The sequence below is a fragment of the Vigna angularis genome, chromosome 9, assembly GCF_016808095.1.
Source record: "Vigna angularis cultivar LongXiaoDou No.4 chromosome 9, ASM1680809v1, whole genome shotgun sequence".
NCBI lineage: Eukaryota > Viridiplantae > Streptophyta > Magnoliopsida > Fabales > Fabaceae > Vigna > Vigna angularis.
Window position 1 is genome coordinate 4,403,558 of NC_068978.1, and position 13,181 is coordinate 4,416,738.

A 13,181-nucleotide genomic window follows, 5' to 3' on the forward strand; every position below is an offset into this window, starting at 1 on the left:
TGTTATGCCAGTGACCAAGTAGTTCAATTGTTTTAGAACTAAGATGAAATAAACGTTTTTCTGTGCTGGATATCATCTTTTTTTCTTTTAAACTAAAACCCTGCATGTCAACTTCTAAAAGAAAGGAGCGGTATTCAATAATTTGAACAATAATAATAAAAACCAGTAAGTTTATAGGACTACAATAATAACATTGAGATGTAAAACAAGAATATATAACATAGGTTTGCAATGTTTTAGGATTCTGCATTGATCACCAGAAAAATTTATTAGATGTCAAAAGTTGCAACTTCCAAGAATAGAAAGTTCTCCAGCTCAAAATGGATGATCACATAAGATAATTCACAAAATCTTTCTAGCAATAATGTTCTGACAAGGGGAATCAACATTTACAGTAGTCAAATGATAATCTGTAAAAAAGCAAAAGAAAGAATTTGCACAAGTATACAATGTTGTCAAGATTTGTTGAGGGACAAACATTTCCCTCAAGTCTTTATTTCTGTGCTGGCTGGTTGTCTGATGCTACATTCTTCAGCCATTCAACAACTTCTCTGATGCTTGGTCTCTTGAAAGGATTGTGGCTGACACACATGCAAGCCACATCCAGCACCTTCAGCATCTCTCCTTCAAACCCCTTCCCTCTCAGAATAGGGTCAAATACTTGATCTTGTTTTCCTTCAATTCTCATTTGTTGAACCCAGCCAACCAACTCCCTTGACATTTTTGGCTTGCAAACATCTACAGGCCTCCTCCCAGTTAGCAGCTCAAGCATGACAACACCCAAGCTGTACACATCTCCTCTCAGAGTAGCCACCCATGCTTGTCCATACTCAGGGGGAATATAGCCCAATGTACCAACAAGTTCAGTGGTAACATGAGTATGATATGGAAGAATCAACCTGGACAACCCAAAATCAGCAACATGTGCCTCAAAATTTTCATTAAGGAGTATGTTGCTTGACTTTATATCGCGATGCACTATGTGTGGTTCACATATCTGATGCAAATAAGCTAAGCCACAGCTTGCACCTTGTGCAATCTTCAAGCGAGTTGGCCAATCAAGTTGGGAAGCACCATCAGGCTTTTCATGTAACCAGTAATCAAGGCTTCCATTTTCCATGTATGTATACATGAGAAGCCGGAATCCCTCATGCACACAATAGCCTTTTAATGCCACCAGATTCTCATGCTGTGCTGTTGACAAAGCCTCTACTTCTGCTTTGAATTCCCTTTCCATGAGGCCCAAGTCTCCTGAAAGTTTCTTGATGGCAACTGTGGTTCCATTTGGTAGTGTTGCTTTATAAACCAAACCAAAACCACCACATCCTATTATGTTTGCCTGACTGAAATTTTCAGTGGCTTTTAGGATGTCAAATATGGTGAGGTCCTTGGTTTCATTATTCTTGTTGGAGAACAATACCACCAGGCTAGCCTCCTTGTCAACTTCTGGATGAATTCCATTGTTGGAGTAGGCAGAAATTGATTCCATTTCAATCTTGTCTAGCTCTCCACCTGGATTGACTCTTCTCTTGGACAGTATCCACAGAGTCAACACTGTTATCAAGGAGCCAAAGCCAAAACTGGCTGTAATGACAAGTGCAATCATTATTCTTTTGTTTGAGCTGTGACTAGCTGCAGTAGTATTAGTAGAAGTATTTTGTTGAGAACAAGAACGCTGAATGACTGGACCGCACAATTGCGAGTTTCCTTCAAAGCTGGAATAGGAGAAAGTATCAAATTGACCACCAGTTGGTATCTGTCCTTGAATATTATTGAAGGCTACACTGAAAAAAGACAAGAAATGTAATCTTCTAAGGGAATCAGGAATTTCACCAGATAGTTGGTTTCCTGAGAGGTCTAGTTTCTCTAAGTTAGTCAGGTTTGAAAACTGAACGGGTATATCACCAGAGAAGCTGTTATTTTTCACGTCCAGCTGAAGAAGGGCTTTGAGTTTTCCAATCTCAATAGGGATACTGCCATTAAGGTGATTGTTTCCCAGATATATTGCTGGGGGGAGGGCTGAAAGCTGATTATATTGCAGTAGGGAAACATTATTTGCATTTGCAAAGACAGGTAGCTCAAGATAAGTCCTTTCTACTTTATCATTTGCCTGTTGTGATGCCAGTGCTGGGAGTTCTGTGAGCTCTACTGGAATTACACCAGTAAGGAGGTTAAAAGACAAGTCCATGTAGAAAAGTTGAGGAAGTCTACCCAACCATGGAGGAATTGGACCACTGATTTGATTAAAGGACAGGTCCAAAGCCTCAAGCTTCTTAAGTTTCACAAGCCAGCCTGGTATTTGACCAGTGAAATTACAACCACCAAATCCTAAAACCTGCAGTTTTTGAAATCCACCTGGCTCTATTATGTTCACATCTTGAGGTATCATTTCGTTGAAAAAATTCTTGGAGAGCATAAGGGTACTGAGGTTTTTGAGCCCCCTGAGTATTGTCAGAGCCCCAGTAACATTCCTCAACTTGTTAGTAGAAATTGATAGGAAAGACAAAGACTCTAGTTCAAGTATCCTGGGAGAAATCTCTCCCTCAAGCTGATTAGATGCAAACCTCACAGCTGAAAGTGATTTGCATGCATAAAGGGTTGGTGGTAAACCACCGATAAAATAATTGTTGCCAAGATCAAGTGTAGTAAGGCTGAGGAATCCTGAGAAATTGAATGCAGAGAGATTTCCCTCCAAGAGATTGACCCTTAAATTCAACACCACAAGATTGACACAGTTCATCAGAGACGGGGGCATAGTACCTGTCAAATTGTTGACATGAAGGAGTAGCCGTTCCAACTTGGAGAGTTTACCAATTTCACGGGGGATGAAACCTGTGAAATGATTGGAGTAGAGCTCCAAAACTGTGAGGTTGGTAAGGCCAACTATACCATCGCCAATTGTTCCAGTGAGTCTATTGAGGGGCAATGAGATTTCTGTGAGAGAAACAGCATCAAAAAGATCACTTGGAATAGGCCCTGACAGAAAATTGAAGCCTGCTCTAAATCTCTCCAGCTTGGAACATGCTCCAAGTCCAGGCTGAATGGCACCATCAAAATCATTGGAGGAATAATCCAAGAATCTGAGAGAGGAGGAGTTACGGTCATTAATGCAAAAGAGGGAAGTGGGAATATGACCTATGAAGCTGTTATTACTAACATTCAAAGACACCAAACTTCCTCCAGCTGCAGCAGCTGCCAAGTTCTCGAGCAAAGAATTTGGAAGTGTCCCGTTGAAAAAGTTGCTGGACAAATCCAGCTCCTGGATAGCAGCACCACTGCTATTTTTGCCACTGTTATCACCGACAAAAGGTGGCAATTCACCAGACAGATGATTGTAGCTCAAATCAAGAACCACCAAATGACTGAGCAATGAAAAAAGCTGGTGCTGGAGACCACCAGATAATCTGTTATGGGAGAGATTAAGGTGAGAGAGAGAAGAGAGGTTTGTGAGAGAGGGGGAGATGAAGCCAGTGAGGCCTCTAGAAGGTAGCAAAAGATGTGTGACTCTAAGATCCCCATCACAAGTAATGCCTTCCCAAGCACAGCAGTCAAGAGAATCAGACCAATTGAGAGAAGGAAAAGGTGGAGAGGTGGATATGTTCCCAGAGAAAGCCAAGAGGGAGAGTTTATCAATCTGACTACAAGAGGAAACATGAACAACAAACAAGGAGAAGAGGAATAAGGGGACTATGATAGAGACCATGAAGTTGGAAACCATGTAAGAATTGTAAAGGGAATATGCAGAGGAAGATGAAGATGGTGATGGCATGAGAAAAACTGAGAGAATGGAGTGTTTGAAGTGATGGTTGGTCATGAGAGAGTGGAAATGAGAAAGAGGAGGAGGAGGGGGACATAAGGGGGTGAAGAACCAATGTAAGAAGAGATAGTTGGGGTGGCATGGGAGCAAGGAAGACCATGACCATCCATTGACAAGGGAAGCAAAATGAAGGGTGGGAGAGAGAGAGAGAAAGTGGAAGGGTGACGTTGACAACTGGGGATTTAGATATACATACACATAGATAATATTTAGATTTTAATTATCATTACTACTGTAACAACTCATTGCAGTTCATAGTAAATATAATTCATCTGGTGTTTATGTTTATTTTGAAAAACTGTGGATGAAGCAAGAAAATAAAAGAAAAGAAAGATTTTTGATATAGTTGTTGTTCTACTATTGATCTTAAAGAAAGTAGAAAATAAAAATGATAATATAAAAGTAGGAGTGGATGGTTGGCATTAAAGAAATGATCAATAGAAAAATAGAAATAGGAGCGTTTACTTTAGAGGGTGGAAGTGGAGGAAGAGTGGAAAATGTGAAAGATGATGATGAAAAACATGATTGAGAAGTACGCCAATAACAACGTGTGAAGCAGACAGACAACAAAAGATGTACAATGGTTTCTCTTCTCTTCTCTTCTCTTGCTTATAGCTAGTTGCTACATAAGATATATTATGTTATGTTATGATATGTTATGCAGCCACCACCAAACAGAAGCACCTACCAGTTTCTTTCTCATGGAGGCCTTATTCTATTATTATTATTATTATATTATTATTGTTATTATTTTCTCTTTATCAAATGTCTAAATATCAGTCTTCCAAAATGACTCTTACCATCTACAGTCAATTCCCTGTTTGGATAGCTTAACATGTCATGTTTGGTCGTTTAAAAATGCCTTGTCTCTCTCTACCTTCGCAACTCTAATGATTTACATGTGTTTAGTTTATATATATATATATATATATATATAAAAGGAATACATTGTAGTTTTTAAAATAGTTGAACATGTTATGTTGCAATTATTTTAAAAAGTTATGTTTTGTTTCTAAATTAAATTATATATTTATTTCTTATTTGTATGTTTATGAAGATCCTGTAAAATATGTTAGTCAACTATAACTTAATTTTTATGTATTGTTTCCTCCAAAAATGATATTTTACAAATTTGTATACACTACAGTAAAGAAATAAATACATAGTTTAGTTCAGGGATGAAATATAGATTTTGAAAATAATTTGGGAATATTTAATCCTTTTTAAAATTTGTATTTTTTAACAAAACAAGTTGATTTAGTAAACTTATTACAGTTTATGATTTAAATTAATGATATTAATTCTGACATGGTTAGCACTCAGTTTGAAATACTTTTAAACTGATTTTATGGGGATTAATTTGGTTTAAATTTATATTTTAATGTGACATTAGATTTTATTTTAACGAGAATTGTTAAATATATTGTATCGGATGCTATTAAATATCACTACCTGCAAACTTTATTTATATTATATTTACAAGTGGGAACAAATTCGACTTTTCAGATCTTAGTTGTGTGAAAATAAATTAACTTAAACTTGTGAGATTATTAGTTTAATTAGTTTTATCAATAATAATTAAACAAAAAATTATTTTCAACTTAAAATCTTTTTTCTTACTCCATCTCTTTTATATAAACTTTACTATTCATATTAGATTTTTAACCTTTTACACATGAATGATAATAAGCTTGAACACCAAATTAAATTCAATCAAATATATATAAAAAATTAAATTTATTGTTTAAATTAAACAACCACTTTATGGTATTAATTGAAGTTTTGAAAACGGTAAATTTGCAAGAAAATTTATCATTGTGATGATGAAATCTACAGTTCTGAGTTAAAAACCATTAATGCAAGGGAGTCAACCATTAAAATGCTATTTAGAATGTAAAATAGAGGTTACAGGCCGTTAATTAATCCACTTTAAACCATTATGAAGTCAAATGTATGGACAGTGTGGGCCAGAGACTCGTGTATAAAAATTAATAGATATTTTAATATGTAAAAACAAAATTAGATTTTTTATCGCAAAGAAATTATAACTCGTTTTATTTAGAACTGTTAAATGGTTTAAAATTGATGAGTTAATATAATTTATTTCAAGTTTGAATCAAGTTAGATTAAAAAATTTACAAATTTTAATAGATTAGATTTATTAAGAATTCGATTCATCGTGTCAATCCAAACAAAAAAAAAACTTATATGACATTTATAACATTTTAATCCAAAACATAAATAAACTTTGTTTTTTGTTTGAAATTTCAGCGGAGAGAGAGTCACATCCATAACATTTCTTTCGGTATTTATCTTTGTCTCTCACATTAATCACTTTCTTTTTCCTAAGATAATAAGATATAATATAAGTTTATGAGTTTCTCATTTTAGAATGAACTAAGATAATAAGATATAATATAAGTGTATGAGTTTCTCATTTTAGAATGAATGATTTATGTTATCTAAAATAAGAAAAAACAAATTTGAATATTTTGAATTTTAGTTACATATAAAAAAATATTAGACAAAAAAATTATAATATTTTTAATTAGAATTAACTCTTTTATTTCATTAATTCATGATAAATCGAATTAAATTCAAATTTCTTAAACTCACAAATAAGTTAATCAAATTAAATTAATTTACAAATAAGTTAATCGAATTAAATTAATTTATTAAATAATTAACTTAGGATAAGTCTGACCTATAATAGATTTGAGTGAGTCAAATAATCTATTTTAACATCTTTAATTTTATTATTAATAATATAAATAATTTTTGTTTAAATATATTGCAATTTTTATGATAGGTTTATACAGGTGATTTCAATCAAAATTTTCCATAACTTAATCTTAATTTCTCAAATACTATCATGTCCATCCAAAATCATCACAATTTATTATTTTCACACTAGCTAAAATAATAATTTTGTGAATATAACTTCACTTTTCTAATTATATATTACTTTTATCTATTATAAATAGGATTTGTTAATTAACACAGCCACCCTTTAATCATATTGAATATGTATTTCAAATTCATTCTTGATATTCATTCTAGAAATAACATTTTATTACAACCTAATAATACATAATTATTATTTTTAAATCACGAGAATTAAACTAGCCAACATGTCTTCAGTATTTCTAATTAACTTAAACTATTTTATTTTCCTTTAGCCTGACAACTGAACAAAGTCTTATCTTAACATTAAATATTTGATAAGATGGAATTATATCTTAAAATTTTCTACATTTTCCCATAAAATATAATAAAATTTGATGAATTAAAATGGCTTGATTTTCACTTTGTATAAAAAAGAATAAGGATGAATAATTATCACGCTAACATAACATCAGTGAAAAAACAAATCTTTGAATAAGTAAATTTTGAGATGCTAAATATGCCAAACATGACCTTATTGAAAATGGGTGAATTTGAAAAAAAATTAAAAAGTAATAATAACATCAATTATTTTTTATTTCATTATGGTATATGTCACTCTTCTTCACAGACAACTGACAAATTTTTCTTGAAAAGTGATAGGAAATAATTGATGTTATATGATTTCATATTTAATTTTTTTTTAATTATAAGAAGAAAAAAAATACTTTTAAAGGTAGTTTCAACCAAACACTACGATTCAAATTTTACATCTTACAATACTTATTTCGTCTAAGAATATATATTTTAACACATATAAATTTTTTATATTTATGGAGACATTATTTTTTTAATTTTTAATTTTTTTCTTTTTAAAAAATACAAAAATTCACTTTCTTATAATTATTTTATTTTTATATTATGTGTTAAATAAACATAAAACTGTGTTATTCTACCATTTTTTTTTAAATAACTTTATTTCTACTCAGAACTTTCCGTTAAATAGGTTTGAGTTTTCTTTTTCATAATTTATCAAAATATTTCTTTATAAAATTTTGATACTAGTATGACCTTGCTTATTGATTTTATTGATAATTAATGTCCATAAAACTTTTACGTCAAAATACTTTATTTGCATTAATTGTTACGTAGATATTTCTTGTAGCTGTTGTTCTGATATATAAATCTACTATATTATACTTGCACTAATCTAAGCTAACAATACTAGGTTTGACTTTTTTTTTTACTATAAGTATTTTTTATGAGTAAATAAATTAAATCATCTAAATGATTTTTTAGTGAACAAATTTCCGTCCACACAACAAAAATAGTTGGATTTAAATTTATTCGTACTTGACTCAACCAAAAACGCTCTCATTTTAATGAATTTTGTCAAAATTTAGTTCAAAAATACACCTAAATTTTTATTTTTTTAAACTTTATTACTTTTTATTTAAAATATAAACATTATATTTATTATTAAAGAATTTATAAAAAAATTGTGCAATTTATTTTCTACAAAAGTCCAGTATGTTTAATTTATTTATTCAAAAAATGAAAAAGCTATATCAAATTTGAAAAAAATGGCTCAATATGAATAAAACTAAAATAATTCATTTATATAAAATATTGAAGAACTCATTAATACCATTATATTATATTGACTAAGTTAAATTTCATTTTATAAAGTAAAAGTAATTAGTATCTAAAATTATTTTTATTGTGAATAAAAAATTACTTAATATTATTGATTCTCAGTCTATTATTTTAAATTAAAAACTAATTTAGACATCTAAGTTATGAAATAGATTAAATTAAATTCTATCTAATATTAAATTTATAATTATTTTTTTATGATTTATGTCTAAGAATTTAGTTTTTATGAATGTAATCATGAAGAATAGTTTCTGATTTGATGATGTTTGTTATGAGTATATATGTAGCTATGTTATTGAGAGGATTTCAAAGAGAAATTAAATGTTTGGTGATGTTCATTGTATGTTTTTACATGTAAGACTTTTGAAAGTGAGTATGATGATATTCTACCAGTTATTCAACTGAAATAAAGATGATTGGGGTAGAGGAGATAATGACATGAGGTTTTTTCATTAGACTTTTAGTTTAGACATTGAAAGATTAAGTTCATGAATAGTAGGGTGATTACGTTTAGAACTATGCAAAGTATAAATAGTACTATGAGTACACATCTACATTGAATATGTATGTCAAAATATGTATTCGGATAATTGAGTCTAGAGAAGTTTTAATGATTATAGTATATTATACATGTTGAACTAATATGACATATGTTTATATTGTTTTATGAATTTTTTTTTGGAACACTAGTTTACCTTGCCTTTTTTTTGCTTTTTTATATTATTTCTCTTTTGCAATATCACCTCATGGTGTGAGTAAACGATAAAATATGTGCTGAAATACCTTTGATGAAAGACGAAAATTATAAAGTGTGAATATCTGATTTTTATTTTATAAATTGAGTATAAGAGCTCATTAATTTTAATAACTATTAATTTTAATATTTTTAAAATATTCTATTTTAATATAGTTATTCTACTTAATAACTATATTAATATTTTGTATATGTTCCATTATTATTATTATTATTATGAGCTTATAGCCAACTGAACCGTAAGGGTGCACCGACCGAACAGTCAACGTGCAGTAAAGAGCCTTTCAGCTGTTTGGTCTCGACAACCATTGATCAGAGTTAAGGCGCAATAAATGTGATAACGACTATCCTTAAACAATTAAGGTTTGCATTAATGACCATTAAGAGGTAAATTAATTGTTTAGATTCCTTTAAACTCTATAAATAATTGAGGTAAACTCACCATCAACTCATACTCGACTACGCCTTATTTACGTCCGATCAGGATTTAAATATACAATTGTGATATACAATTCATCAAACCGCTTCTAACTCCTAACTTGAGTGTCGGAGTGCCTTTTGCAGATACCTCCCCCTCCGGCCCAAAGTGACAACCAATTAGTCTAAACTAGAAACGTACAAGCGAAGCACACAAGTCAAAGATCTCGCTCTCACAAACCCTACCGAACAATTATAATTTATAATGTTTTATTTAGTAATTGATATTGTAAAATAAAATACTACACATGTAAATAAAATAACAACAAAACCTAGTCCTTTACTATTTTTATATAATAAGTTATAAATAATAATTTATAATTACTGTAATATAAATGATTATTTATAAAAAATTTGTTGACTTTTGTAATAATTGTCACATAATATATTAACAATAGTTTTTAATCACTGCATAATTTAATGTTTTTAATACTAACAATATAGACATCAATCCTAACAATATACCAACTAAACACAGTATATGAAGCATCTATAATCAATTTTTAAAAATTTAGAAGATGCATGTGATTGCAATCTTAGGTTAAAAGCCAAGAGTTTTTTTTCAATAATTTTAAGGATAAAAATGAAAGTAACACGCGCGCACACAAAATATATATATATATATATATATATATATATATATATATATATATATATATATATATATATATATATAAATTGATAGTCATAACTCCATATTTTTCAATCATTATAATAATTGAAATGATAATTTTTTCAATTGTTAATAATATTTAAAAAGGACTAATTAACCAAACAACCTTTTGATACTTCTTACTATTATTATTAATTTCATTTGGTCGGTTTACACAACAACCACTTCTTTAACTACTATCAAAATTATGCATAACGAAACTTAGACTTTGACATTTCTACAACATTATTTGTAAAAAACAACCATTATTCTGAAATACATGAATGTGTGAAAAAAAAGAGGAAATAATAATAGAATTTACTTGCATAAGCCAAGTAGTGAGAAGAAGTATAAGTAATTACATTACTCTTGAAATTTAAACTTTTTTAGTCTTGGATAAAAAAGAGTAAGAGAACTAATGTATTTACTATTTGTTTTAATTAATAAATTACTTCATGTTTAAGATGATTTTAATTACAACTTATAATTAGTTAGTGTACTTAATCTCTTAAAAAAATATGAATATGTTAACATATATCTTACTTAAATTAAAGTAGTTTGTAAACACATTTTAACACTTATTTTTTTTTTTCATTTATATTTTTCTTCTTCTAATTTTAACTACTTTTTATATAATACCATATATGTGACATATTATCCACTTTAGAAAGCATAGTCCTGTTACATTTTTGTCTTTAAAAAGAAGCTTCAAAGGATGAAAGAAAGAATAAAGTTTAAGAGGAATGATTGATCATCTTTAAGAGATAGATGATTTGGATATTGGTCTCACAATAGACATTAATGTTCCGATCACAAGTCTGTAAAGTAATATTGTTAAGATAAATCATCGTACTGTTGAGTCTATCAAGGAGGAGGTTGGAGGAGGTTCACTGGAGAGATACAGACACCAATTAGACATGAACCCAACCATATAAGGAATTGATATCACTCTTTACAAAAAATCTCTAGATAATGAGTTAATGAGACTTAGACTCATACGTTGGTTTTGAAAACTATAACTTCCATAATTTTATCTTTAAAAGACACTTCAAAAGGTAAAAAAAAGCAAGAGTACTTAAAGTGAGCTCCACTCTTTAACAATACGAGATTATTGAATGTGATAAGACCAAATAGATATATTTATATTTGAAATACTTTTTTAATAGAAAATTATCCCATCCACACTATTTGACTTTATTTTTTTATTCAGTATTAATAATTAAAAAAAAGTCCTATTTGTTTTCTTTTTCTTTCTAGCAACAATTTGACCTTTTATTAGCTACGAAATATCGTGATATGGAAAATCAAACATATAATGTAATACTTTGAATAAGCCATGATACAAGTGGTACTTTTTCAAAGGACGCAATTGTCTTGTTTAATTTAATGTAGCAAAGTTCTGTGAGAGAGATGGAGATTAATTCTATAAAAGACTTAAATCATAACAAACGTGAAAATGTTACTTAAAACCATTAGTGCTCCTATTGTTGAATAAGGTGAAAGCTCCAATAAACATAAATCAAAGTACAATGGACCTTTTAAATTTTAGAAGGAAGATATATAAAAAAAGAAAAAAAAACTTGTTGACATTTAAGATAACCACATTGGACAAAACAATGTTACAATTTGTTTTGCTTTTCCTTTAAGAGAAAAAAAAACATAAACCTGTTGACATTTTTTTTATTTCTTCTAAAAAACAAGTACGACTTTTACATAAAATTAGCATTCAACACTGGAATATCCAACGCATATGCAAAAATTTCAAATTATTTATTCATCCATATATAAAAAAAATATTAAGTTTGAAAATGATTATAATATATAAGATATAAAATTGACGTTGACTAGGGCATTTTATGCGTATAAGAATAGTGGGGAGGAAATTGACTTGTACCAGAATAGAGAGCAACATGTTAATATAAAATCGAAGCAAAGTGTTTTCAATAAGTAAAAGTATTTTAAATTTTCAAATTTGACAACATACTTAAAATTAAAACCAAAAATTATAGGGATTTATAATATTTTATTGAGAAGCAGAACTTAAGTACAACATTTCATTACTTATTTATTTTTAGTTAACATGCTTTTCTCTTTTAACCAAACGGAACATAAAAAATTTAACAATGATATAAAACTTACTAAAATGAAACATTACATAAATAATGATAAAACAAAATTAGAAATTTGGTGAATAAAAATTTCACCTGAAGAACAAAAATAAGCTTCACTTTCTCTCCTTCAGCTGCTCCAATTAAAAAGACTGTATCCCTAAGCTTACAATATTAAGGTGATCATCACAAAAGAGAAACAACATACAAAGACAGACCACAGAAAAGCAAGGATAATCTAAAATAATTTAATTGATTACACTAATAATGCAAATTAAACAAATACATATACACATGTGTCAACCGAGCATTTCAAGCATACAATGACCAATCATACATTACAGGCAATGACCGAACACTTGACTTGACCATCCGGATTGTATGAATATGTAGCTTTGGCCGTTCGTGCACTCGTGGGTGTAGTAACTGGAAACCCATCAACTGTCGCACGAGGTTAGTTCGTTATCCCTCACCTAAGGTGTCCCCCCTTAGACTAGGGTCTCCTGCTATTCTCACGACATGACTTACCTATCTCTACTTGAGACTGGGTAATCATTAGAATGTCAGGATGAACGCCATGAATTTCGCTGTCCATATTCATACTTTACCACCACATTGATAACCAATCATTGAGACATTCCTCCTTGGAATTCTCTTTCATACCATTTGGAACATCATACCATACTTTCAATTTGACACCATTATGATAATGCATACATCAGCCATCAAAGCAATTGGAACCATTAATTAAAATAGCACACTGGAATAAATATAAATATGGACCGAACAGAAATCACCAAACATATATGAACAATACCGAACACCCTGTGAATG

General features: G+C 29.8%; 1 protein-coding gene across 1 annotated transcript; it reads right to left on the bottom strand.

The window, feature by feature from the left end:
- Window positions 1–333: 333 nt before the first annotated feature.
- Window positions 334–4,381, bottom strand: LOC108347596 (tyrosine-sulfated glycopeptide receptor 1). Its single transcript, XM_017586947.2, has one exon. The coding sequence runs from the start codon at window positions 3,812–3,814 to the stop codon at window positions 494–496; it is 3,321 nt and encodes a 1,106-aa protein (XP_017442436.1). The 5' UTR covers window positions 3,815–4,381; the 3' UTR covers window positions 334–493.
- Window positions 4,382–13,181: the final 8,800 nt, after the last annotated feature.

Excerpts from the sequence above, each read along its gene's own strand:
- LOC108347596 (XM_017586947.2), bottom strand. The coding sequence starts at position 3,814 with ATGACCAACCATCACTTCAAACACTCCATTCTCTCAGTTTTTCTCATG.